Below are 27,430 nucleotides of genomic sequence, written 5' to 3' on the forward strand. Positions count from 1 at the left end.
TGGGATTGTAGTCTGATGGCTGGCGGTGTGAAATTCCAGGCTCCCTTTACTCGGACCTGGACCCGTTTAAAAATTATGACAATGGCTTAATAAAGCAACCTTTCTTTAAATTTTACACACAAAAGAAAATATAAACCGAAAGTGGCCAGAAAATTCTGCCCATAGTCTGTATTATACAGGATATGCCTTGCTCATGCAACTTGCCAAGATGGGTCAACTTGAGGGGGTGGAGGGGTGGGGGGCCCAATGCACTGATCTGATCCCTGAACATTAGGTTCGCAGGATGGCATAGTAAGGATATCTGAATCTACCAAGGTAAGTGACAAGATGTGGCTTATATCCATTATCCATGCTCCCAATCTCACTTGGGTCATCAATGGCAGTAGACAGAGGGAGGCTGTTCTTCCTCCGCCCACATAGGACTAGTTGCACATCAATGACAAAGGCCTGGGAAGTTTACCTACCTGATTTTCCAGCTATGGATTGATGAGTAGGGACAGAAGAGACAAGAAATAATAAATATATGCTAGAATCTGATTGACAGAATTAGTTTGGAACTCTGGCAGTGTTACAGAATGGAATCTGTGATTTATTGAGTGCATTTCAAATAATAAAGCAGGACAATTGTACGATTTATTTTAGTGAGTGGTTGCTTTTAATTAAATGTCTGAATATGATGCATTGTTTCAGCTGAGAAGTCAGATGTTCCGTGTATCTCAACTGGTCATTTGGGACTTAGTTCTGAGATGTGCTGTGTTCCAACAGAATGTTAAGGAAAAATGTTGAGAAGAGCTAATTTTCAAGAGATTAAAAATGCAATAAATTGATTTTTGAGCATTTATTTATTCAGTGTAGGTGATAGAATCATAAAATGGACCTGCTAAGAGGCAGCATTTTAACAAGCATTCCATGGAACAATAGTGTTCATATTTCAAATATAAACTGTGGGTGCGATTCCCTGGCCCCACTTGCGCACGCACAATCACGTTCTGGCTGTTTGAGAGAGGGCCATGATGCGACTTGTGCTGGGGAGAACTCATTTTGAGATTCTCCTCGCCCCCCGCCAGCGACAGGAACCAGATTAGCATATTTAAATCTTCATTAGCATATTCAGCTTCAGCTTTAAGCTGAATTCACCAGGCCCCTTCAATTCTCCCACCCACTGGTGCAACGTGAAGCCAGTGTGAATCACTACTGTTCTCCAAGTACGGAGACAGACATCGGCTGGCATTCATGAGGCCCACTGGCCCCTGGTGGGAACCCTGACGGTCCACGGAATCGGCCGTCAGGCCTAAAGCAGGATTCCCGCTGGGTAGCAAACTCTTGGCACGGTGATGTTCCCAGCCCAGTCTGCTGGTGCCAATCAGATTCCCACCCAGAGCGAGTGGGTGGGAACATGTTGATTATGCAAATGTAATTGGTGAGCTGGAACACTAGTTCATTAGCCTCCCACAATGCACCCACTCCACTCCCCAGCAGGAAGTCCCCCGGGCACACTTTGGTGCAGGTCCTGATAAACGTAGGCATGGCGCCTTGTACTCCAAAACGGTGCAGGAGGTAAATTCTGTGCCCATATGCCCCTCTGCTGCTGCCAGGCTGCAGAAGGTGGGTGGGCTTGGGCTGGGGAAGAAGGGCCTGATCTCAGGACTATCTCCGGGATGGGGATCCTTGTTGCCCTGGAAAGGTGGTGTTCAGTTTCAGGATGGTGATTTTAGACACCATTCTGGGGAAGATATCCATATTCATTGTCTCTGTCCTCTAAAACCTTTGAAGTGCCCTCATCACTTTGAAATCCATGCCCCTTGGACACCTACAAGCCTTCAAAATCACTGTAGCACTTCATTCCAAAATAGGGATTGGCCCAGATGTTAAAAGTCCTCTTTAAAGTGTCTTATAGAAAAAAACTGTCAGGATTTACCAGGAAAACTCCTTGCTTTCTCTCAAAGCCCACAATGTTTTAATGGTCAGTTTCACAGAGGAGAACCTTTTAACATTGGAAGGTTAGTATCTAGTGTGACGTTAATGTACCTTTAAAAGTTTTTAAAAAATCATGTTCTCTGCAGCTCTCACAGTCTCAACTTATTTCATTGTTGTCGAGTTGTCTGGTTAGATGTCCTTTTATTGTTCCTTCAATGGTTTAAATGAGAATTTGTTTATTTTTACTATGGGCCTTAGGTACTTTCTGGGATCGCTTTATGACCCTGCATTGTTAGGAGGAAGACTCGTTGGCAGGTCATGTGTTTTCTTAGAATCATAGAACCATATAGCACAGAAGAGGCCCTTCGGCCCATTGAGTCCACACCAACACATTAGAAACACCTGAACTCCCACCTAATCCCATCTGCCAGCACTTGGCCCATAGCCCTGAATCTTATGATGTGCCAAGTGTTCATCCAGATATGTTTTAAAGGATGTGAGGCAACCCACCTCTACCACCCTCCCAGGCAGCGCATTCCAGACCGTCACCATCTTCTGGGTAAAGAAGTCTTTCCTCACATCCCCCTAAACCTCCTGCCCCTCACCTTGAACCTATGTCCCCTCGTGACTGACCCTTCAACTAAGGGAACAGTTGCTCCTTATCCACTCTGTCCATGTCTCTCATAATCTTGTGCACCTCAATCAAGTTGCCCCTCAGTCTTCCCTGCTCCAATGAAAACAACCCAAGTTTACGCAACCTCTCTTCATAACTTAAATGTTCTATCCCAGGCAGTACTCTGTTGAATCCCCTCTGCACTCCCTCCAGTGCAATCACATCTTTCCGATAATGTGGCGACCAGAACTGCACACAGTACTCCAGCTGTGGCCTCACCAAAGTTCTATATAACTCCAAAATGACCTCCCTGCTTTTGTAATCTATGCCTCGATTGATAAAGGCAAGTGTCCCATATGCCTTTCTCACCACCCTATTAACATGCTCTCCTGCCTTCAGAGATCTGTGGACAAACACGCCAAGGTCCCTTTGTTCCACAGAACTTCCTAGTGTCCTGCCATTCATTGAGTTCTTTCTTGTCAAGTTACTCCTTCCAAAGTGTATCACCTCACACTTTTCAGGGTTAAATTCCATCTTCCACTTATCTGCCCATTTGACCATTCCGTCTATATCTTCTTGTAGCCCAAGACACTCTGCCTCACTATTAACCACCCGGCCAATCTTTGTGTCATCCGCAAACTTACTAATCCTACCCCCCACATAGTCATTAATGTCATTTATATAAATGATGAATAATAGGAGGCCCAACACAGATCCCTGTGGTGCGCCACTGGACACACCTTCCAGTCACTAAAGCAGCCTTCTGTCATCACCCTCTGTCTCCTACAACTGAACCAATTTTGAATCCACTTTATCAAACTACCCTGTATCCCATGTGAATTTATCTTCTTTGCAAGTATCCCATGTGGGACCTTGTCAAAGGCTTTGCTGAATTCCATATAAACTACATCAACTGCACTACCCTCATCTACACACCTGGTCAACTCCTCAAAACATTCAATCAAATTTGTTAGGCATGACCTCCCTCTGATGAAGCCATGCTGACTATCCCTGATCAAGCTTTGCCTCTCCAAGTGGACAGTTTTTTTTCCCTTCCTAGTGAATTTAAAGTTTCATTTTCTGTTTGGCTGGCTGCAATTTGGGTTTAGAAGGGACATCAAGCTGGAAAGCAGCGTTTATTTCTCTCTCTCTCTCCTTGGTATTGGAAATTCTGCTGGTTAGCTGAGAGCAAGGCTTCTTGCCTTCCTGGAGTGGAAAATCTGCTGTTGGTGGCTAGCCTGCCTAGAAGCTGTTCTGACTTCAAACTGTTCTGAGTGTATCCAGCAGGCTGCTAGAAGTTAGAAGGCTGAGAAGTCAGTGTTTCAATTCTCAACCAAAGGACTCAGTTCCAGTATCACATGAGCATTAGTCTTCGCTGTGTTAAACCTGTGGAAAGGGTTTTTGTCTATGGAAAGTTTTGTTTGATTGGAACATTTTAGATATATTTGTAAAAGGTTAACATAATCATAGTTGTTTTGTTTTTGTTTGTAATTGATAAAGGTTACTGCTAATTTTCTTTCTATACATGTTAACCATATTCTTAAATAATCTCTGTTTGATAAAGCTCCCTAGTGGCTCATTTGAATTATACCTGAAGTGAAACATGTCATGCTTACCCTAGCCAAATTAAAGTGCAAAACTTATGATCCGGGCGGGCTTCATAAAACACTTTGGAGTTTCTGACCTGAATTATAACACAAGGGTCTGCATCCTTTGAAGTGGTTTGATTGACAGGTATGGATTACGTACCCACCAGCAAAGAGCCTTGTTTTTTTTCCCCTTCTCACTGGAATGCATCTTGGGTGCTTTATAAACATTGTGGTTAGAAAAGAGGAAGTAAAACCGGGTAAAAATTTTAATCTAACCCCATGTTTATAAAAATTCGACCTTTGATTGGCAGTTTACCTTTCTGCCCCCCCACCCCCCCACTACACCACAACCCCTCTTGTTGTGTTGCTGCTGCTCATTAGAGCTGCTCACCACAGTGGATGGGACTTCTGCTTAACTGTCCAGTTAAGTGCCTGAGAGGTACTTAATTAGGCAGGTCTTCCCTAATAGATGATGTGGGGCTGAGAGTCTCTGTTACTTTCATTAAATACAGCCCATAATGAGTTTAATGGAAAGTGTGTTTTGGAACCTAGCTTATAACATTTCACTTTTTTCTGTCATAGGTCTATAACAGGAGCCGCCTGGACCTACCAATGGCCAAGGACAAGAAGGCATGTCACAGCATTCTAAGCCGTTACTGCTAACATATGGAAGCACTAGTATCACTACACAGATCCTAGAGGCTTCAGATGGTGAACTGTGCAAGCCACAGTGGACAGGAGAGAAGGAGCAAATGCTGAAGGTATCTGTTAACATCATGGCTCACAGTAATTAATCTTAACTTTGGGAAGTGAAGGAGTTCTGTGACTTTGGGAAGACATGTCACGATTCTGATACTATTCCGTGAAAAAGGAGAAAACAACAGAGGCAGAAACATTGAAGGCAATGAATGATAAGCTTGTCAGCCATTGGCAGTGCTGTCTCTTGGTTGAAAGTAGGTTGAGGAGTTCTTTCAACTAATGATCAAACAGTTTAGATGTTTCTGTGCTCATTCTGTGGAGTTAGGTGTCCTCAGTCATCAGAAATGGAAAAGAAAATCAGCAAGGTGTGAAATGGCCAGCTGATTTTCCAGGAGCCTATTTTGAAACATTGGTGCAGACCAATTTTACCCCAAGATGTTAAACCATCACCATTAATTAAAACGTACAAATATACTCAGCTCCTAAAAAAGACCCATGATAATATGTATTGCAACTGCAAACCTTTCCCTGGTGCTTATTTAGCTTAAATCTTCACTGACCTTGTGAACAAATTGTTCTACCCTTGTCTGAAGTCCCCAGACTTCGAATTTGACAGTCACCAATTTATAAGAACACATGATTGGCTTCTGGGTTTCCCTCCAGCCTTCTTTCAGCATGCCTCGCTGTGTCTTCTCTGACTTAAAATACCTGAGGTCCTGGAACAGAATAAAATGTCACAGTAAGTCGGGTGAATTTTATTTCTTATATTTTCAGCACAACTGCACAACCATTCAAGTTACTGTGCTTGGCAATAATCCTGGAAGCAGAAACATTTCCATTACAAAGCCTAACATAAATGCATGCAATTCATAAAGTATATAGCAATTTTATACCCAACATTAGGTTGAATTTTCTAATGCAAAGGCAACAAACACTTCGTGAAGATGGAAATTTCACATGCCTCACAAAACAAGAGTTTTTAAAAATCATTCCTATTTCCTGCCAATTCTTCCTTCAGTGCGTCATAATACCCCAGGCAAAATGCTGGGCTGGTAAACATCCCCAGGGGAGGACGTGCTTAACAGTGGTTTGTAGAGAGTCATCCTCTTAATTTCCATTCCTTCCAGTTGAGAAGTAAGTGAGCTTTATAAAGCACTTCTGTCGAGCAGAAATTGACAGCACATGGGATTGTCAGTGTGAACTTGTGTCCAACCGTTATGCATCAAAGTGCCTGGTGTTCAAAAACTCTGGAACTACTTTGCTATCTTCAAAATACTTTTTTAAAAATAGTACCTTGTTTATTTCCTACCCTTTGCATCTTTGGTCTTCCTGTCTGAGACACAAACTGCCTACTCCTCCAGTCAAGAGTAGGCAGGTGACCACAGGCCAAGCCTTTTACAATGCTCCTTTGTATGTGATGCCTCTGATAATTTCACTTCCAGTTTTTCCCTGCATAGGAAAGTGTTTAGCCTCTGCTCAGTCCTGAATCTACTGTACTTGGAAATGCAGCCAGAAGTGCTTGCTTTGTGATTTATAGAATAACATAGCACAGAAGGAGGCCATTCACCTGATTGTGTCCTTGAAAGAGCTATCAATTTTCAGGTACTGTAGTGCATTCCAGGCAACATGGCATATTGTACTGAGCCATCGCATCTTGCTGTATAAGAAATTTACATATAAACATACGAAATAGGAGCAGAAGTGGGCTATTTGGCCCCACAAGCTTACTCCACCATCAATAAGATCATGGCTGATCTATTTGTATTTCTAATTCTACATTCCTGTTTACTCCAGATCACTTTTGGTTCCTTTGCCCAGCAAGACTGTATCTACCTCTGCCTTAACAAATATTTAGTGACTCCAGAGAAAAGATTTCTCCTCAGCTCTGTCTAAAAGGGCAATCCCTAAACAGAGCCCTCTATTTCTGGACTCACCCCAAGAGGCAGCATCATGTCGACATCCACCTTGACAAATTTGTGAAGCTTTCTAAAACGTGTAGATTTCACCAATTAAATTTAAATTATATCAGACTGGCAATGGTATCACAGTGAATCATAGGACAGAATTTTACGAGATTGATTCTGAGCTAGCATGAAGATGGGAGAGTTCCTGATCCGTTTTTTCGGTGAGTTTTCACGCTCAATCTTATGCACTTAGTCATTGAAAAAATGGTCTAGACTATTTTGAGCTGTGTAGGCAATGGGCTGGGCTTAATTCACCAGCCAGACTGTAGAGAGAGCTCCTGAACATGCGCAGACCTCTGATTCTGCACATGGATGGTAAAATTCCACCCATAGTCTCAGTGATATAGATCTTGCTAGGTCTCTTGGTATCAAAATGGGAAAGTTATGTCCTATTTACTTTCAGTATATTTGTATTTCTGCATGTGTGAAAGGAAGAAAGGAAAAACTTTATATTGTGCCTTTCATGACACCAAGACATCCTAAAATCCTGTACAGCCAATTAAGTACTTTATGAAGTCATTCTCTCTGAAATCACACTGTAGACACTTACATAAGAAATTGTGTACTCATGTCATATATTTTATGTGTGTATTCAACTCACAAACACAGGCAAATTTTGCATTCAATCATTTATTTTCATTCTTGGTCTTTTTATTTGTTCCAGTCTATGGTCTGAGATATTAACACATCAAAGCAAAACCGATTGGTTAATGCCTTTGTGGTTGCTAACGTAATCTTTAGTTATAAATTATTTATTGCATTGAAGTTTACTGGATTAATCATTATTTCATTCTGTGCCAGATAATGGATGTGATAACACTGACTGTGAGCTCAGTAGTCATTTATCAGGTCTTTAGATATATGTAAATGTTCAATCCCAGATGTAGATTGATGGTCATCCACTCTTATTAATATTACAACATGAAGATTCAATATGTACTTTGGGACAGGAACAGATGTGTGGACGTGATATTTTTCCATGTCTTCAATTGTTTAACTTTAAGTTTTATGTTGGCAACATAAAAGTTTTACTGAAAAATATTTAACTTCATTATTTCTTCACACACACCATTATTTAACCATCTTCTCATCTAATTTTATGTCCTCTCCCTAGCAACACACATCGGACAGGTTTTTTTTGGATAATGTGGTTTCCTGTACCACCAGTGTAAGAGGGAATTTAGAATAATTTGGGATTAAAAGACTAACAGATCAGGGTAGATTAGATCAGAGTGAATAGAGTAAAGAAGTTACAAAGTGCCCGAAAAATACTGTTTGCACAGGGGCACCTTTAACCACTATTAGAGAATTTAGACATGTATTTTTGAAAACATATTCTGTATTAAAAGCACATACCTTGGTTAATAACACAATCCGTGTAAGGCACGATGGGACGTAGTTAAGTAAAAAGAACCACATTCCTCGGAACAATGCAACTACTGAGCAAAGGGAAGAGTAACTCTTATCAAGGGCCAGATAGTCCTAATGAATAGGATACACATTGCATCAAATAAAGGGTCTGGAAAGTATAAGGAGACTGTGAGAAAGACCCTTAAGGTCCACAAACTGATTACGTAGTCCCATGCTATTAGAGGGTAAATGTTGTTGGCCAAGGTAAATAATCTATACTAATAATGATTGGCTCATACCCAGCTGAGGTGAGCAAGGGGTGGACAAATGGCTTTTGAAAATTGTAGTATTGAGAGTGATATAATCTCAGAGTTGATTTGGAACTGCCCCAAACCTCTCTCCCTCAAACGTTGACCAAGCATGGAAAATAAAGAAACATCTTTTACCAGAATACTGGCTCCATGAGTCTTTGTGTTAGCTGAGCCATAATCAAGAAGGGGAATGAGAAAGCTCCAACATACACCAAAAATGTTGATGGGATGTTTGCAGCCTCACAGCCATCTAATGCCCTGGTTAACTGACTGGAGACAGGACTTCAACCCCCCCCCCTCCCCTCAATGAGGAGGAATTGGCTGGCCCCTCAGGAAATCCCCCATGGGATTGGCAGGTTGGAAATTTTCTCAAAGCAGCTTTGTTGCTAAGAAGCCATTGCTGAGGGAGGAAGGGCCCTGTAGCTGACAGAGGGGAGATAATAAAAGATAATAAAACTAATTATATTAAAATTAGATTAATGGAGGACATACCTGTCTGAGGGCATTGCTGAGGCCACAGGGCTGCCTTGCCTGCCCATGGCCCCTTCTTTGACTGAATAAACTTCCTCCCTGAGCTGCTACCAGGAAGCTGCTCCCCATCCAGTAGAGGATTGAGGTTGGCATTCTGAATCAAATGAAGGACCCTCTGCTAAAATAGTCCTTAATATGACATTTAAATGTGTAAATTTGCTTTGTTGTGGAGGGATGTCTGTCCAAAATAGTTCCCACTATCTGAGTGGGCCATTAAAGTTCTCTCCTTCATTCACTGCCTGGGAAGACAAACAAACAAATAGCTCTCAAGACTCTGCTATGTTGCCCTACAAAGGCCCAGGAGAGCAGCATCTAATGGCTGTAAGTTTAAGTTGCAACACTCTCTGTAGTATACTTTTAAGTCTATGTGACACATCTTCGCTGGATGACAGAGATTTGAGCTTCATTTTGAAGGCAAATTTGGAGCTTGAGCCAGAGGCTTCTTAGTAACAAAGCTACTTTGAGAAGGTTTCCAATCTGCCAATCCCATGGGGGATTTCCTCACACCAGTTAACTGTTGAAATAAGCTGGATCATGCACTGACATTTTTTTTGCTGCATTAACTCTAGTTAGGATCAAGCTTGAGATCAGGTGTAATGTCGATTCTTGTGAGCTTGGATTGAATATGTCTCTTTTGTGGTGACCATGAATTAAATTCAGTTTGAAATTGAATTGATGTTTGGAGCATGCAAGGAGATGGATTTAAGGGCTTGCCCTGTCTACTCTGTGCATTGGCTGGGTAACTCTGAGAAAGGAATAAAATTTAAAAAAAACTCATCCTCACTCACCACATGCACCCACACCACCCCCTTGCAGGGTTAAAATTCTCCTCATACTTAGATAACCAGATTTTCACAAGTAAAAATGGGGACACATTATAAAGCCTTGAGAAGGTAGGGCTCCATGATGATGCATATGGGGAATGATATCTGTTTGGGGGCGGGGGCAGGAGGGGGGGCGGTTGACAGATCTCCCAGTATACTGTGTACACTTGTACTTGTACACAGTATACTGAGAGATTAGAGCATTTGCGCAATAGCACAACTTTGCTGTCTGCAGCTAGCTTCCCAACATGAGTAGACTACGCCACCCCCCTCCCCCCCCACTGGTGGAAATCAGATTACGGTCCTTGTATTGCATGAAGTACCATAAACTCATGTAACTTACCTCGCTGGAAAAACAGGCTAGAAAACGGGAGGTTTTGAAAAAACTTTGCCCCAAGAGTTATTCTCGCTGGGTTCCCACCGTACCCGAGGGTCAGAAAATCCGGGGAGTAGGGCAGATCTGGCCTCGAACAGATTCAATATATTTAAATGCTTATTTAAACATACTGAGATTACGTCTAGGAGCAATAGGTATGAAGATACTGGCGAGGTTTCGTGCTGGCGCAGAACGCACTAAACCACTCACCTGCGATCCTCTGGCCCCGCTCCGCTCTGACACATTCCATGTCAGGTGTGATGCGGCCGGAAAATCGCAGCCAATGAATCTGACAGACACGTGACTGCTCATATCAGTTGAACTACTAAAACTAATGCAACTCTACAAGCCCTACACAAAAAGTAGCGAACATCAAGAGCATATTGGGCATAACGAGATGAACTGACAGCCCAAGATGGCATCTTGCACATTGAACCGGGGAGAGGCTGTGGCGCAGTGGTATTGTCATTGGACAAGTAATCCAGAGACCCAGGGTAACACTGGTTTGAATCCCACCACGGCAGATGGTGGAATTTAAACTCAATAAAACAAGTGGAATTACAAGTCTAACGATGATCATGAAACCATTGTCGATTGTCGTAAAAATTCCAGACCCACAGACATGTGGCTGACTCTTAAATGCCCTCTGAAATGGCCTTAACAAATCACTCAGTTGTAATAGATAAAGTGTAAGGAGCCACAATTTTTCTCTTTGGATCTTTGTTCTTGATGAAACAAAATCCTGCTCGTCACCAATTTTCTTTCTGTAATGTCCCAACTATGTTAGGGGTATAGATTTTTCGACAAAAATATAAAGACACAACCAATGAAACAGATCTAAGCTGTGCAGTCCTGCAGCATCCAGCTGTGAATGATGGTGGACAATTAAAAAATTCACCAGAGGCAGAGGCTCCATGAATATTGGAGGAGCCCAGTACATCAGTACAAAATATAAGGCTGGATCATTCACAGCAATCTTCAGCCAGAAGTGCAGAGTGGATGGTCAATCTCGGCCTCCTCCGGAGGTCCCCTGTATCACAGATGCTAATCTTCAGCCAATTCGATTCACTCCACGCAATATCAAGAAATGGCTGACGGCACTGAATTTTTAAAAATTCATTTGTGGGACATAGATATCACTGGCTGGCCAACACTCATTGCCCATCCCAAGGCTACCTTGAACTGAGTGGCTTGCTAGGCCATTTCAGATGGCAGTTGAGAGAGAATCACAATGCTGTGGCTCTGGAGTCACATATAGGTCAGACCAGGTAAGGATGGCAGATTTCCTTCCCTAAAGGACATTAATGAACTAGATGAGTTTTTCTGACAACCGATAATGGTTTCATAGTCATCAGTAGATTCTGAATTCAAATATATTGTCATTAATTCACTGTCACTGGATCAAAATCCTAGGATTCCCTCCCTAATAGCACTGTTGGTGTACCTACATCTCAGGCACTGCTGTGGTTCAAGAAGGCAGCTCACCACCACCTTCTGAAGGGCAACTAAGGATGGGCAAGAAATGCTAGCCTAGCCAGTGATGCCCACATCCCAGAAATGAATAAAGAGAAAAGATCCCCAGGTAATGGTAGAGTGAGGGCTATGCCATGAGGTTACAGATTTTGGTTGAGTACAATCTGGTGCTGCTGATGACCCACAACACTTCATGGATGCCAACTTCTGAGGTGTCAGATCTGTTAGAAATCTATCCACTTAGCAAGATAGTTAGTGCCACACAACACGGTGGAGGTGGACTTCACCTTCACAAGAACTGTGCAGTGGTCACTCTTATCAAAACTGGCTTAGACAGCTGCAGATGTTATAAGTAGATTGATCAAGTAGGTTTTCCCATCCTGTTGGTTCTCTCACCACTTGCTGCAGACCCAGTCCAGCATCGATGTCCTTTAGGACTTAGTTTAGTCAGTAGTGGCGCTACTGAGCCACTCTTGGTGATTCAAGTCCCCATCCAGAGGGAAGTCCTTTTCTTGCCAACCTCAATGTTCGACATGGAGGAGTACAGATTCATGAGCTGAGGGGGCAGGGAGTTGGCACAGTTGGTGGTAATCAGCAGGAGGTTTCCTTGCTCATGTTTGACCTGATCTCATGCGACTTCATGGGGTCTGAAGTCAATGTTCAGGACTTCCAGGCCAATTCCATCACGATTGTATATAACTGTATTTTCACATCTGGTGGATCTGTCTTGCCAGTGGGATAGGTAAAGTGTGGTTCGTTGAGTATGACTATGTCAGGCTGTTGCTTGACTAGTCTGTGCAAGAACTGCCTCCCCCAGATGTTAGTGAGGAGCCTTTGCAGGGTCAACAGGACTGGGTGTACCGTTTCTGGCACCTGGGTGAATGCCGGATGGTCTGCCCTGTTTCATTCCTTTTTATTCTTCTGTAGCAGGTTGGTCCAACTGAGTGGCTTGCTAGCCCATTTAATAGTCATTGTAATGGGTCTGGAGTTGTATTGAAGCCAGTCCAGCCCAAGTAAGAATGGTAGATTTAATTCCTCTAAAGGGAATCAGATGAGTTTTTATATGACAATAGTTACAGCGACTAGCTTTTAATTCCAGATATATTAATCAATTGAATTTACATTCCATCAACTGTTGTGGGATTTGAACCCATGCATTAACCTGTGGTTTCTGGATTTCTACTCCAATGACATTACCGCTATGCCACCATCTCCTGATTGGATTATAGGTTTATCAACTGTTTTGCAGAATTGTGAAACAATTTTCCCTGAACATGAAACTAAATAGGAAACAAAATACCTTCTGTAAGTGAAACACTAATTAAGTGAGCTGGCTAATTAACCAATCAGCAGAAATGTTCAGCTACCTACAAAAGGCTTCATGCTGTTGAATTACTGACCCAAAATGTACTTAAGTCTTGGATCAGTGAAATATTAAATTTCTGGGAAGTTAAGAAGACCAAAATGATTGAAATAGAGGAAGAATTTGGACAAACAAAATCATGCCAGTGTGTAATATGGATTTAAAATTTGTTTCAGGCATCTAAGTTAATGATACATCCTGTTAGACAATAGTTACCTGAACAAATGTATTAAAGCTGAAAGATGCCAGCTTAATTTGCAGTATATTAATGGAAGTGAGTGGAAAGGGAAAGGGCAGCATTAATCTGTGAATGCTGACTGTGTTGTCAGCTTTAATTATTGAAGGCACAGCTTGCTCAGACAGAGCATCATCTGTCAAAGAGTCCGATCTTAGACTACCTAAAATTGATTTGTATCCTTATAAAAGCACAATATTCAATAATTGTCCAAAGTTATATAGAGAACAAAAATTTTAATTTACCTATCATCTTTGATGTAATAAAGTATCCCAAAGAACTTCGCCAAAAGTGAAAAATAGAAATCAAGCAGGCATAAGAGAAGAATTAAGAAATCATGGTTGAAAGGATCAGCTCTGAAGAGGCTTTTGAAGAAGAATCTTTTCAAAAAGTTCTTGGGATGTGAGCATCGCTGGTAAGGCTAGCGTATATTGCCTAGCACTAACTGTCCTTGAGAATGTGGTGGTGAGCCACCCTGCTTGAACTGCTGCGGTTCATGTACACCCACAGTGTTGTCAGGTAGAGAGTTCCAGGATTTTGACCCAGTGATAATGAATGAATGGTGTGTGGTTCCCATGCACCAGCTGCTCTTGTTCTTTTAGGTGGTAGAGTTCCCAGGTTTGGAAGGTACTATCAAAGGAGCGTTGGCATGTTGTTGCAGTACACCTTCTGTCTGGTTTTGATTTGTTATTTTCACATGCATTAGTTTACAGTGAAAAGTATTGTTTCTTGCGCGCTTTCCAGACAAAACATACCGTTCATAGAGAAGGAAAGGAAAGAGTGCAGAATGTAGTGTTGCAGTCATAGCTAGGGTGTGGAGAAAGATCAACTTAATGCCAGGTAGGTCCATTCAAAAGTCTGATGGCAGCAGGGAAGAAGCTGTTCTTGAGCCGGTTTGTACGTGACCTCAGACTTTTGTATCTTTTTCCTGACAGAAGAAGGTGGAAGAGAGAATGTCCGGGGTGCGTGAGATTCTTAATTATGCTGGCTTCAAGGCAGCGGGATATCTGCAGCTCCAACAACACTCAAGAAACTTGACATCAACCAAGACAATACAGCCCACTTGATCAGCACCCCACCCACCACCATGTAGAAATAGTCGAGAGCTTCAGACAGAGTCAATGGATGGGAGGCTAGTTTGCGTGATGGATTGGGCTACATTCACGACCTTTTGTAGTTTCTTGTGGTCTTGGGCAGAGCAGGAGCCATACCAAGCTGTAATACAACCTGAAAGAATGCTTTCTATGGTGCATCTGTAAAAGTTGGTGAGAGTCGTAGCTGACATGTCAAATTTCCTTCGTCTTCTGAGAAAGCAGAGGCGTTGGTGGGCTTTCTTAACTGTAGTGTCGGCATGGGGGGACCAGCACAGGTCATTGGTGATCTGGACACCTAAAACCTTGAAGCTCTCGACCATTTCTACATCGTCTCCGTTGATGCAGACAGAGGCATGTTCTCCACTATGCTTCCTGACGACGATGACAAGTGTCTTCATTTTGTTTTGACACACTGCTATCACTGTGTGTCAGATGGTGAAGGGAGTGAGTGTTGATGGTAGTGGGTGGGATGCTGATCAAGTGGGCTGTATTGTCTTGGTTGATGTCAAGTTTCTTGAGTGTTGTTGGAGCTGCAGATATCCAGGAAAATGGAGAATATTCTATCACACATCTTGTGCCTTGTAGATGGTGGACAGGCTTTGGGAAGTCAGGAGGCGAGTTACTTGCCACAGAATTCTGAGCTTCTGACCTGCTCTTGTAACCGCAGTATATATATTGCTTGTCCAGTTAGAGTGTGATATAGCAAGCAGGAAGAGCAGCAGCTGAGAGTCCCAGAGTGTGGGGGAAAATGGGGTGGAGGGATGGGGAGAATGGTAGAGAGGAAGCAAGAGTTCAATAAGTGGAGAGTGTGAAATGGTACGTCTGATTGTGGAGGTAGGTATGGGCTAGTCTGTAGAGGGATTTTTGACTGAAGACAAGGGTTTTGAGTTCAATATGGATGGAGTGGGGAGCAGTGGAAGTTGACAAGAACAGAGGTGACAGGGAACAGGATGTAAGAGTTGAAAACAAACAAAACTACATTGTGAATTTAAATCCTTCCCTTGTAGCCTGTTCACAACCGCACATTCACCTTCATGTGAATTGGATTTTGAGAAAATGAGAAGATTTGAACTTACATGGCACATCATGATACAAAGAAGACATGCAAACTACTGTTAACTCAATTCATTTCAAACATTATTTAAACATTTTTTTATACTGTACAGAATTGATGAAGCTGCACACTGAAGTTATTATATAATTCATAATACAGGAAAAATAAAATTACAAACCAACAAAGAATTATGGTGAGTAATTGTCACTTGGGCCCCCTTCATGAATTATACATAATACAGTAATGGTGAAGGAGAAAATAACACAAAATACAATCCATTTTGGCAACTGACAGTTGTAAGAAAACAGCTGCTTCAAAGAATGTGTTAAAAATAGAATGCCCCTAAAGCTGTTTGTTCAATCTCATTTAACTGAACAATTTGATTGAAGAAGTAGGTTTTACATGTGTTTAGAATAGAATCCTACAGTGCAGAAGGAGGCCATTCGGCCCATCAAGTCTGCACCAACCACAAACCCACCCAGGTCCTATCCGCGTCCCATAACCCCATGCATTTACACTAACTGGTCCCCCTGACACTAAAGGGCAATATAGCATGGCTAATCCACCTAACCCGCCCATCTTTGGAATGTGGGAGGAAACCGGAGCACCTGGAGGAAACCCGCGCAGACACGGGGAGAGCATGCAAACTCCACACAGGCAGTGACCCAAGCTGGGAATCGAACCCAGGTCCCTGGCACTGTGAGACAGCAGTGCTAACCACTGTGCCACCCAATGAGATAGAATCATTGAATTTTACAGTACAGCAACAGGCCAATTGATTCACAAGTAACTTCTTCCTGCAGTGTGACTGCAATGAATTAAGTTCCACCATTAAAAGAAACAGATGATACCAAAATTTTTTTTAAAGATTTAAGTTGGTGTGGTACAAATTTGTATCATGTTCCCATACATGATAATGGGAGGTAGATATTCAAATGTCAGCTTATCTGCCAGAAAGGCGCATTATTCAATATTCATCGCTTAAAACCAACTGTTATTTGAAATAATTGTATAAGACAGTGTTTCCCAAACTTTTCAAGCCTTTGAATCCCTAGTGACCCCACAAGTGCAAACAGGCAACCCCAGGCATCCTCATAATGTCGACACCCCTTTTTGCCACAAAACAGATGTGAACATTGGAACTCAGAAGAATGAGGGGATCTTATAGAAACATATAAAATTACGAAAGGGATAGATAAGATAGAAGCAGGAAGGTTGTTTCCACTGGCGGGTAAAACTAGAACTAGGGGTCATAGCCTCAAAATAAGGGGGAGCAGATTTAGGACTGAGTTGAGGAGGAACTTCTTCACCCAAAGGGTTATGAATCTGCGGAATTCCTTGCCCAGTGAAGCAGATGAGGCTACCTTGTTGAATGTTTTTAAGGCAAAGATAAATAGATTTTTGAACAGTAAAGGAATCAAGGGTTATGGTGAGCGAGTGGTAAAGTGGAGCTGAGTCCACAAAAAGATCAGCCATGATATTGTTGAATGTCGGAACAGGCTTGAGAGGCCAGATAGCCTACTCCTGCTCCTAGTTCTTATGTTCTTATTAACACAGAAATAAAATGTAAACAAGTCTTTTCTAGCTATATCTATGCATATATTAGGAATTAGGAAGAGGCACACAGTCACAAATACATTTACCAGTTACATGGCCCCCTCAGATTAAACCCATGCCCAGCTCCCTCCCATGGCCCCTTAACATTAACTGCTGGAAGTAGTACTCATTTTACGAGTGGGTAATCTGAAAAGTTCATTATGATCATCAAATTCAATATCGAATTCAATTCGAAATCACACAATGTTTTGGCCTCAACTACTTTCAGTGGTAGTGAATTCCCGTAGTGAATTCCACACATTCACCACTCTCTGGGTGAAGAAATTTCTCCTCACCTCAGTCCTAAAAGGTTTACACTTTATCCTCAAACTATAACTCCTAGTTCTGGACTCCTCAACCATTGGGAACATTCATTCTGAATCTACCCTGTCTAATCCTGTTAGAATTTTCTATGAGATTCCCTCTCACTCTTCTAAACTCCAATAACTATCATCCTAACCAACTTAGTCTCTCCTCATATGACAGTCCTGCCATTCCAGGAATCAGCCTGGTAAAACCTTGCTGCTCTCCCTTTATAGCAAGGACATCCTTCCTCAGTAAGGACACCAACACTGCATACAATACTCCAGGTATGGCCTCAACATTGCCCTGTACAATTGCGGTAAAATATCCTACTCCTATACTCAAATCCTTTCGCTATGAAGGCCAACCGCTTGCCTTCTTTACTGCCTGCTGTACCTGCAAGCTTACTTTCAGTGACTGGTGCATGAGAACACCAAGGTTGCACTGAGTATCTACCTCTCTCAATTTACACCCATTCAAATAATAATCTGTCTTCCTATTGTTGCTATCAAAGTGGATAACCACACATTTATCCACATTATACTGCATCTGCCACGCACATGCCCACACATTCAGCCTGTCCAAATCACGCTGAAGCATCTCTGCATGCTCCTCAGTTCACCCTTCCATCCAATTTTGTATCATCTACAAATTTGGAGATAATATATTCAGTTCCCTCTTCCAAATCATTAATATATAATGTGAACAGTTGGGATCCTAGCACAGACCCTGCGATACCCCACTTGACACTTTCTGACAATCGGAAAAAGACCCATTTAGTCCAACTCTTGCTTCCTGTCTGCTAACCAGCTTTCTATCCATCTCAATGCCTACCTGCAATCCCATGCGCTTTAACTTTACATATTAATTTGCTATATGAGACCTTGTCGAAAGACTGAAAGTCTAACTGAACCACATCCACTGGTCAACTCTACTCGTTACAGCTTCAAAGAATTCCAGTAGATTTGTCAAACATGATTTCCCCTTTGTAAATCCATGCTGACTTTGTCTGATTATACCATTGCCTTCCAAATGCTGTGCTATGAAATCCTTGATAATGGACTCTAGCAACTTCCCTACTACCCTGTTTTCTCTCTACCTCCCTTTTTGAATAGCGGGCTTACATTAGCTACCCTCCAATCTGTAGGAACCAGTCCAGAGTCCAAAGAATTTGGGAAAATGACCACCAACTTATTTCTTAAAAGCATAAATAAAATACTTCACATGTAACACATTTGGAGTTGTATATATAACATCATTATTTAGCGGGCAAGGGGATCTGTGATTATTCATCCATTTAAAAAGGGACCCTTCAAACAAACTATTTTGAGAATCACTGGATTAAATTAGCCTTTTTGGGTGCGAGAAAATGTGATGCAATTTGCAGATTGCACATTTATGTAACATGGGAGTGATTTTCCTCCAAAAAATCAAAGTGCCCAATGGGTGGGAAAATGGGACGTTTTCCCAAACGTTTTTTGGGCGAGCTGAATTTCATGAATTTATGGCAGAGGCTGCCAGGTAATTCACGCCAGTGACCAGTGGGTGGGGGGAGGGGCACGGAGCCTAAACCCGCACATGGGCTGTTCTCCTAGTATACTGGGAGATTGGCTCACATCCCCCTCCTCCCTATTGCCGACCTCCCAATTGTCCTCATCCTCGATAGCCGGCCCTGACCTCCGATGGCCGGCCCCGACCTCCGATGGCCGGCCCTCACCTCCGATGGCCGACCCTGACCTCCAATGGCCGACCCCAACCTCCGATGTCCGGCCCCACTGCTCGTCCCCAGCCCTGATGCTGTTCCCCCCTTCCCTTCCATCCTACCTTTGCCTGGCTCTGCTCCCTCAGGTCCTGCTCCCTTGGCACTGCCCAGTGCCTGGTGAGCACTGCCAGTGTGCCAAGCTGGCACTGCTAGGGTGCCGCAGGGTAGTGTCAGAGTGCCAGGCTGGCAGTGCCAAGCTGGCACTGCCCAAGGGGACTGCCCCCCCCGGCGGGCCTCAACAGCCTCCGGTGCCGCCAGCGAGGTCATCACGTCAGATCCCTGTTGCTGGGGCTCTGTTGTGATCCCCACTGGTGGAGACCTTCACCAGCGAGGTCGGAAAGCCAAGTGAGTCCGGCCAAAGCATCCGGATCTCGTGAAAAGAATTTAAATGAGGTGATGAATATTCAAATCAGCTTTGTGCCGTTCCCCAGCACGAGGCTGAATACGTCAAGAAAAGTGGATTTGGAGGATCGTGGCTGGCTGGACAGTGGGCGCAATTCTCATTTTTGGCCTCCAGCTAACATTTCCCGCCCTGCTGTGCTACTCGACCAGCTTAGCGGGCGGGAAAATCACGCTCATGATTTCTACTGCATTTCACATCACCCTAAGGAAGGTCTTCCCTACTCCCGGGAAACTGCAACAGTCTGTCATCACCCTCTTGGAAGTGTACAATTCAGATGACTTCCTCATACTTCTTTCCTGTGAGGACCTAGTCTCCAGCCAGCATCTCCATATGACAGTCAAACACTTTATTGATCCCGCAATAGATTTTTACCAGAAATAGACTCTCTCTTATCTGTGTTGCTTAGGGAAACGCGCAACAATGCATCAATTAATCTTTGCAATTAGTACCTTCCACTAACCTAAGTGGTAAAGGAACAATCCATTAATGTCACCTCTGCCTTCTGCGGGAGATGATCTCTTCTGTGCACTACGTGAAACAAAATCATGAACTGATTCTTTGCAAACAGATTTGTGATGTTGCTATTCTTAGTACACTCAAAGATTCTTCTGCCAGTGTGTCAACTAATCTGAGTAGAAGGTTAAGCACAGCGCCGCTAACCAGCCCACCTTCCCCGCATTAGTTCACTCAGAACATTGAATAAATGGGTAACTTGTAGCAAGGACCAATCAAGCGAAAAGAAGAAAATCAACCTATTGCTATTTTAGTTTCTTTAATTTTCATCAAATAACACAGTCAGTGTGTGAATCTGGATCAAAATGACCTTTTGGCAAAGTTGATTCGCCTGTGCAGCATTTTAAGGCACAGTTTGTTGTTGCAGGTTTTTTTTTGTTGTTTTTCACCAGCAATTTCAATTTTATTCTTTAATCTTTTTTTCTCAGTCTGCGCTGCATTAAAACTTGACAAAATAAACCTCTAATTTCACTTCACGGTATTAAAACTCATACCTAACATGTAATTCTTATCCTCATGTGACATTTTCTACATTAGTTAAGTTCCCAGCTCAATTGGGAAATATATCAAATCGAAGAGTTTCTCTTTAATATTGACCAATATGTACTGCATGGTTTAAATGCACTTTATGAAACTTCTATTTATCTTTTTCATTTTCCAATCAATCTAAATCAAAGCATCGATTAGCGATAGAGTAATGTCAAATCATTTTCCTCAAATACAGAAATAACCACTTAAGTAAATTCTTAAACTAGGAATTGGAAACTATTTTGTTCAGTTCACATAACTTTGATTCCCCAGTTAATTAGAACACAATTGCACTGTTCATTAAAAGGAACCCAAGCATTGATAATGTGTGACCCATGTAATATCCATTTGAAGTTTGTTAATGATATATCATGCAGTGTGTAAGCATACTTCATTAAACTGCACAGCAATCCCCTCCCTTAATTAACCAAACTAATGAGCTGTTTGACAAATATAGATGAATAGATGTTTATTTGTGAGCATTCGTCACTTTGTTTTGATTAAACACACCTTATAACTGGTCTGTAAACCCATGATATAACACCGCTGATGTCATAGAAGGGGTATGTTATTTATTTCACTTTGTTTTTGTATATTATTTCCTTCCTGTTCTTTTTCTCCCACACCACGTAATGTTCTCAGGCCTATGCTATCCTATACTGTTCATACTGTGTAACTGACTGCAAACAGGTCCAGAACAGGAATTAGGATTAATGATCCAGCCAATTTTTTCCCAATTCAGTGGGGTTGCACCTGGCTTGGAGTAGTTAAAGATCTCAAAAGTGTAAGAGAATTGAATTCATATCAGCAAGGAAACAATCATCCAAATATCATGCTTCAGAAATTGTGCACCTTACAAGTCATCCAGGAAGAGCATGGATTACCAGCGTCATGACTCTGATGTTGCAGGAAAGCCTCCTGGTTGCACTGCTCCAGACTGAGACAGGCAGTTACCTGCAATGGAGGGTGTCAAGCCAGCTCATCTTTTCAGAGAGATTAGGAACCTTGAAGGTATATAATAGTGTAATCTCGCTTGCATCTTGCTCACACTGTTAGGTCCAATACCAATGGCTCCTCTTAGCCAGTTCCTCAACCTGGCCTAATTGTGTTGTCAACATTCACTGTCTAAATTAAAACGACAATGGATGAATGAACACCACTCGACAATCACCAGGCAGGAGTGTTCTCTTCCTGTCGGGGAACACTTCAGCAGTCACAGGCATTCAGCCTCTGATCTTCGGGTAAACGTTCTCCAAGGCGGCCTTCACGACACATGACAACGCAGAATCGCTGAGCAGAAACTGATAGCCAAGTTCTGCACACATGAGGACGGCCTCAACTGGGATCTTGGGTTCATGTCACACTATCTGTAACCCCCACAACTTGCCTGGGCTTGCAAAATCTCACTAACTGCCCTGGCTGGAGATAATACCATCTCTTTAACCTGTGCTTAACCCTCTCGCCACTCACATTGTCTGTACCTTTAAGACTTGATTACCTGTAAAGACTCGCATTCCAACCATTATCTTGTAAATTGAGTTTGTGTCTATATATGCCCTGTTTGTGAACACAACTCCCACTCACTTGATGAAGGGGCAGTGCTCCGAAAGCTTGTGGCTTGTGCTATCAAATAAACCTGTTGGACTTTAACCTGGTGTTGTGAGACTTCTTACTAAATTAAAGTATTCAAAGATAGTCAATGGCAATAACTAAATGATGTTTAATATTCACGATAATTGTTCTAACAGGTTATTAAGCAGGATGCTGTGTGATTCCTTCTTTAGGGATCACAGTACCTACTCCTCAAGTTGTCGCCTCTAATTGAATTTCTTATACCGAGTGTTGACCTGTGTCTGGAAGCACATCCCACGTGCTTTCCAGTGGTATTGATTAACAACTCCGAAACACAAATTTCAGTTCAATCGATCACAATGCTTTATTCCACTAAAAGCAAAATTAACAAAATGCTGTAATTACATAAACTAAAACTATTCTTGTATGTGTATGTGATATTATTACTCATCTGTCCTCAGGTTGGTCAGGCCTGGTGTAGGGGTACTCCTCTGTTAAGTCTCACTTCAGGCCGTCATCTGAGAGTCACTCCCAGTCTTTCTCTCTGTGGGTTTTCCTGCCTTGAACTTTCTTTTATCCTCCTTTCTTCACAACCACTGGAATTCGACTCAGCAATTGTAGTGTAGTGTGTTGTTAATCAATTTATCTCCTGGACCCATCCTGCTGAATGGCGAATCTTATATCCTGTCCTATTCTACACAACAGGACACGAAGGGTCCACCTCCTAGTGGGTCATTTCCGGCTCAAAATGTAATACGTTTTGTTGTGGTGTTGTTATAGTTCAATACTCCACATCTGCAGTTTGTTTCTGTGCGCTCATTGTCCATTAGGAATGTGATCAGCAGTCTCTAGTAATGAAATTAACTTCTTACTGGGTGTCACACAGGGGTTCCTAAACTGGGGTCCATGGACTCCCAGGCAGTCTATGGCAGGACAGGCATGTCTTGAAAAATGCTGCAGAGCTGCTTATCCAGTCAGTGGCTGGTTTCTGGAGAAGCCAGCGTGTGTGCGTGTTCAATATGAGAATCAGCTTTTCAGCATCACTCCTCCCATTAAAAATGACAAAGGGTATGACTTCATTTTTTTTCAATGAAAGAACTTTTAATGAGCCTGGATGGAGCAGGAGCCCGGGAAAAGAGATGCCCCGATAGAGCAGAACTCAAGGAGGGCAGGAGCCCGGGGAGAACAGGTGCCCTGATAGAGCAAAGCTCGAGGAAGGCAGGGGCCTGGGAAAAGAGTGTCCCAATACAGCAGAACTCAAGGAGGGCAAGGAGCCCGGGGAGAACAGGTGCACTGGGAGAGCAGGAGCCATCGCCACACACCTGCTTACTTTTGATCATAGCACCTTCGACAGTTATCATGTTGCCAACTGAAGGCCAGCCTACGTCACAGACCCCACTGGAAGGTATCGGCGTACCTCTAGTTTGAGAGCCACTGATTTCAATAATGTACTACCTGGTGTGTAGGGGGCTGTACAGACCCAGAAGATTGCCTGTTTCAACTTCAGGTCTGTGTTGAGTTAGGCACTGCGATTGTGAAAAGGAGAGAATCAGCCAGCCCTCCTGTTCCTGATTATTATCTACCCACTTCTGTGGGAAGGTGTTTTGGTCCACCAGAGGAAAAAGACTCCCAATACTCACATAACCGTCATCCAACCTGAGTTAATGTGTTTTTGAGAGTATCAAAAAATGATCAAGTGTATTGAGGTTTGAGAAATTTGGGAAATATAAAGGTTGGGCTCAGCATGAGATATAGAATGTGAAGGAAATTCATCACGTACCAGAGCAGATTAAAGAAAGTGAAGATAAACGCAAAATACTACGGATGCTGCAACCTGAAACAAAAATAGAAAAATGCTGGAAAATCTCAGCAGGTCTGACAGCATCTGTAGAGAGAGAATAGAGCCAGTGTTTCGAGTCTGGGTGACCCTTCGTCATCTCGACTTGAAACATTGGCTCTATTCTCTCTCCACAGATGCTGTCAGACCTGTTGAGATTTTCCAGCATTTTTCTGTTTCTGTGTTGTTAAAGAAAGTGAAGATTGATTAGACCAGGGGTTCACAAACGTTTCCACTCTTTTGACCTCTCAAGAGTTCTGAAGGAACCCCTGGAGGTACTTCCAGGTTATACTGAAGAATTAAACCACAAAAAATTGGCTATTATTGCACAATAGGTACAAACATACTAAAACAAACATATTTGATGTTTCTATGTCTTAGGTACATACATTATTATAATTAAAAAGTTCTGTTATTCAACAAATATTTCCAAGTCTTACCTTCTTTTTGTCATTGTTATGGGGGATGCCCACTCACAAACACTCCCTTACCACTCTCACCCTCACCTATGGGCGGCACAGTAGCACAGTGGTTAGCACTGTTGCCTCACAGCGCCAGGGACCCAGGTTCAATTCTGGCCTTGGGTCACTGTTTGTGTGGAGTTTGCACTTTCTCCCCGTGTCTGCGTGGGTTTCCTCCGGGTGCTCCGGTTTCCTCCCACCGTCCAAAGATGTGCGGGTTAGGATGATTGGCCATGCTAAATTGACCCTAGTGTCAAGGGGATTAGCAGGGTAAATGGGAATAGGGCCTGGGTGGGATGTGGTCAGTACAGACTCGATGGGCCAAATGGCCTCCTTCTGTGCTGTAGGGATTCTACGATTCTTCTACTCTTATCGATACCCTCACCCACACTCTCTCCTCTCAGGCTTCCACAGCCTCAGCTCTATTCAGCAGTGGGATAAAAGTGGATTGTTTACTACCTAAAAATGACTGGCATGATTTCAAATAGCTTGTGTAACCAATTTAATCTAGTTTGCAACAGCATCACTAACTTCACCTATCAACAGTACTTTTCATTGTATCTCGGTACATGTGAGTACATTTTATATAATAATAAATCAAATCAAATATTTTTAAATCCTAATATCTCCAGGGCCACCGCTCTATTATTTTATTTTCTTACAGATTAAATTTTTTTCCAGTTTTACACTTATTAAAATCTCTATCATAAAAAATAATCAACCTCAATTAATACAATTCTCAGTCTTTCCTGAGCAAAAGTGCAAAATCCCGCATCCTATTCTACCAATTCGTGCAGTGTCACACAGTCACCGGAATCTTGCCGTTTACGTTGCATCCCCACCGTGGGTTTCCCGGTGGCGAGGAGTGTGTGCAATAGGAAACTCATTGACAACAATGGTTCCATAAGATCCCGGCGTGCTATCTCCCACTGCCACCAAACTCTCTGCTGAGAGGAGGAAAATTCCACCCTATGCATCCAAAATAAAATGCTCGCTTACCTCAGAATCTTTGTAATAGCGTTCTGGAATTTCATCATATGCAATATCAATGAAACAGACATCTCTTTCAATGTCTTTTGCTTCAGAATCGAAGATCTGCAACATACATACAATAATGTAAAACAATAAAACAGAACATAGTTGGTCTACATGCAGAGTGTAACAGACATCTCTAAGTAAATTAGAAGATAGCAATTCAATCATGGAATTGAAATTAGGCAGCACAGGGAGTATCACATGTTGAAAAAACTGGAGACATGCATACTCAATGATTAGTATTGAACTAGATTGGGGAAGAGTGTGATATAGGTCTTGGGATGTTAGTTGACTCAATACTTAACATCTAATCATTGCTCAGGACTTAATGACATTCAGATAGGACCACAAACGATGAGCAATGTTTAACATTAGCTTTTTAGAAAAATTTGTTTGCCTTCTAGATTTTAAGGATTTGAAATGAAGAAGATGTCAACCTGGAACAAACATCTAAAGCAAAAAGGTTGAGAATCACAGAGGTCCACTTTACCTAAAGTAGAAAAAGATGCAATACACAATATATGACCATGAAGAATATAGTCCACTTTATAAGGCAGTTAAGTAATTCTAATGATGAGGCAAATTGTACAATTCCGTACAAAAGGTGTAGGATTTCCTTTTGTGCATGTGAAGCAGGTAGTTTATTTTGTCTGCAGTACAAATGCACTAAATAACACTTGAATTTTTATTCTGGAAATTAAATTTCTGTGGCTCTAGAGCAGAACAGTAAAATGTTTTCTGTGAATGCTGTGAACCATGCAATTCAAAAGCAGAGTCACAGTACTAATGATCAATCAGACATGTTACTATGGACCAATCAAATGCAGGATGTAATGGCTCCTATCGAACAATGAGATGGCTGGACATGGATAAAAATAAATACTTTTCAACTAACATTTCTGGAATTGTGGATTTACCACGACACAGTTGCGTTCTGAGTATTACAACATGGGTGCAGACGTCCTTGTCTCAGACACAGCATGGTAGCCACAAATCATTGCAACACCTCTATTATATAAACATTTAAAACAGTATTTACAAAAGGAAAATATGTTAAATAAGAGTCACCATTAGATGGAGCCTGAGAACCATACAAGGTGAAATCTGTAATAGCATTCTGATTTAAGCTACTCTAACCTTCTTTTATCCAGTCTCTGGCAGGGTCTCCTAGATGTCATTCACCATTTTCTAGCTAGAGTGGACAGATCCATTGGTGTAAGTCTGTGCTAATGCTGTTCTTCAGCCAATTATAAGAGGTGTTTAAAAGTTGGAAAGAGTGTCTTCTCTTCCTATATTCCTGCCATTTCTACAGGGCGCTATAACTAACACTCCATGGGACAGCAACTGTACCAAGACACATTGAGACAATTATCCTGTATTGATATTTGAGTTAAAGGAAGAGGTAGAAATATTTCAGAAATGTACATCAGTCCCTGTAATAGGAAGCTGAAAATAGTTTGTTCCAATTTAATCCTGCAACATGTAACTAGAGTGATTTGGAGGTGGAGTTAGAGAACAATTTCAGAAATTTATTTTCAACAATGCAGTAAGTAGAATGAATGATCAGAACTTCTTAGTGAAATGAGCTGAATTTGAAAAATGCAATATTGGTTACATCTGCAATGGAGGAAAACATTATTGTTGGGTTGTGCTGGAAAATGTGTTACATACTTCTCTTTGAGACAGGCAAGATATAAAATATCAGGGATTGGTACTCTAGTGCTAATCTGGTCCCAAAAGAAAATAACAGTCCAGATCTAATGAGCGTGCAATGATTTATTCCACTATGGTCCCGAGAATCTTAATTTACGCCTGCAACATGTTAGGTGGACTGGCCGTACTAAATTGCCCCTTAATGTCAGGGGGACTGGCTAGGGTAAATGCATGGGATTGTGGGGATAGGGCCTGGGTGGGATTGTGGTTGGTGCAGACTCGATGGGCTGAATGGCCTCCTTCAGCACTGTAGGATTCTATGATTTTATTAAGCCATTGAGGACTGCTAGAGCACTTTTAGTCCTTTGTACTCT

At 42.2% G+C, this 27,430-nt stretch overlaps 1 protein-coding gene across 2 annotated transcripts in view; it reads right to left on the reverse strand.

The window, feature by feature from the left end:
* Positions 1 to 27,430, reverse strand: part of pitpnc1a (phosphatidylinositol transfer protein cytoplasmic 1a) — a 293,791-nt gene that overhangs the window by 13,489 nt on the left and 252,872 nt on the right. For both annotated transcript variants that reach the window (XM_078225784.1, XM_078225785.1), the window contains exons 6-7: positions 25,368 to 25,463; positions 5,379 to 5,534 (exon numbers count right to left, since the gene is read on the reverse strand). In XM_078225784.1, the coding sequence (XP_078081910.1) occupies positions 5,379 to 5,534; positions 25,368 to 25,463 (252 nt within the window). The remainder of the gene's footprint in view (positions 1 to 5,378; positions 5,535 to 25,367; positions 25,464 to 27,430) is intronic.

This window comes from Mustelus asterias, chromosome 12 (genome assembly GCF_964213995.1).
Source record: "Mustelus asterias chromosome 12, sMusAst1.hap1.1, whole genome shotgun sequence".
Classification (NCBI taxonomy): domain Eukaryota; kingdom Metazoa; phylum Chordata; class Chondrichthyes; order Carcharhiniformes; family Triakidae; genus Mustelus; species Mustelus asterias.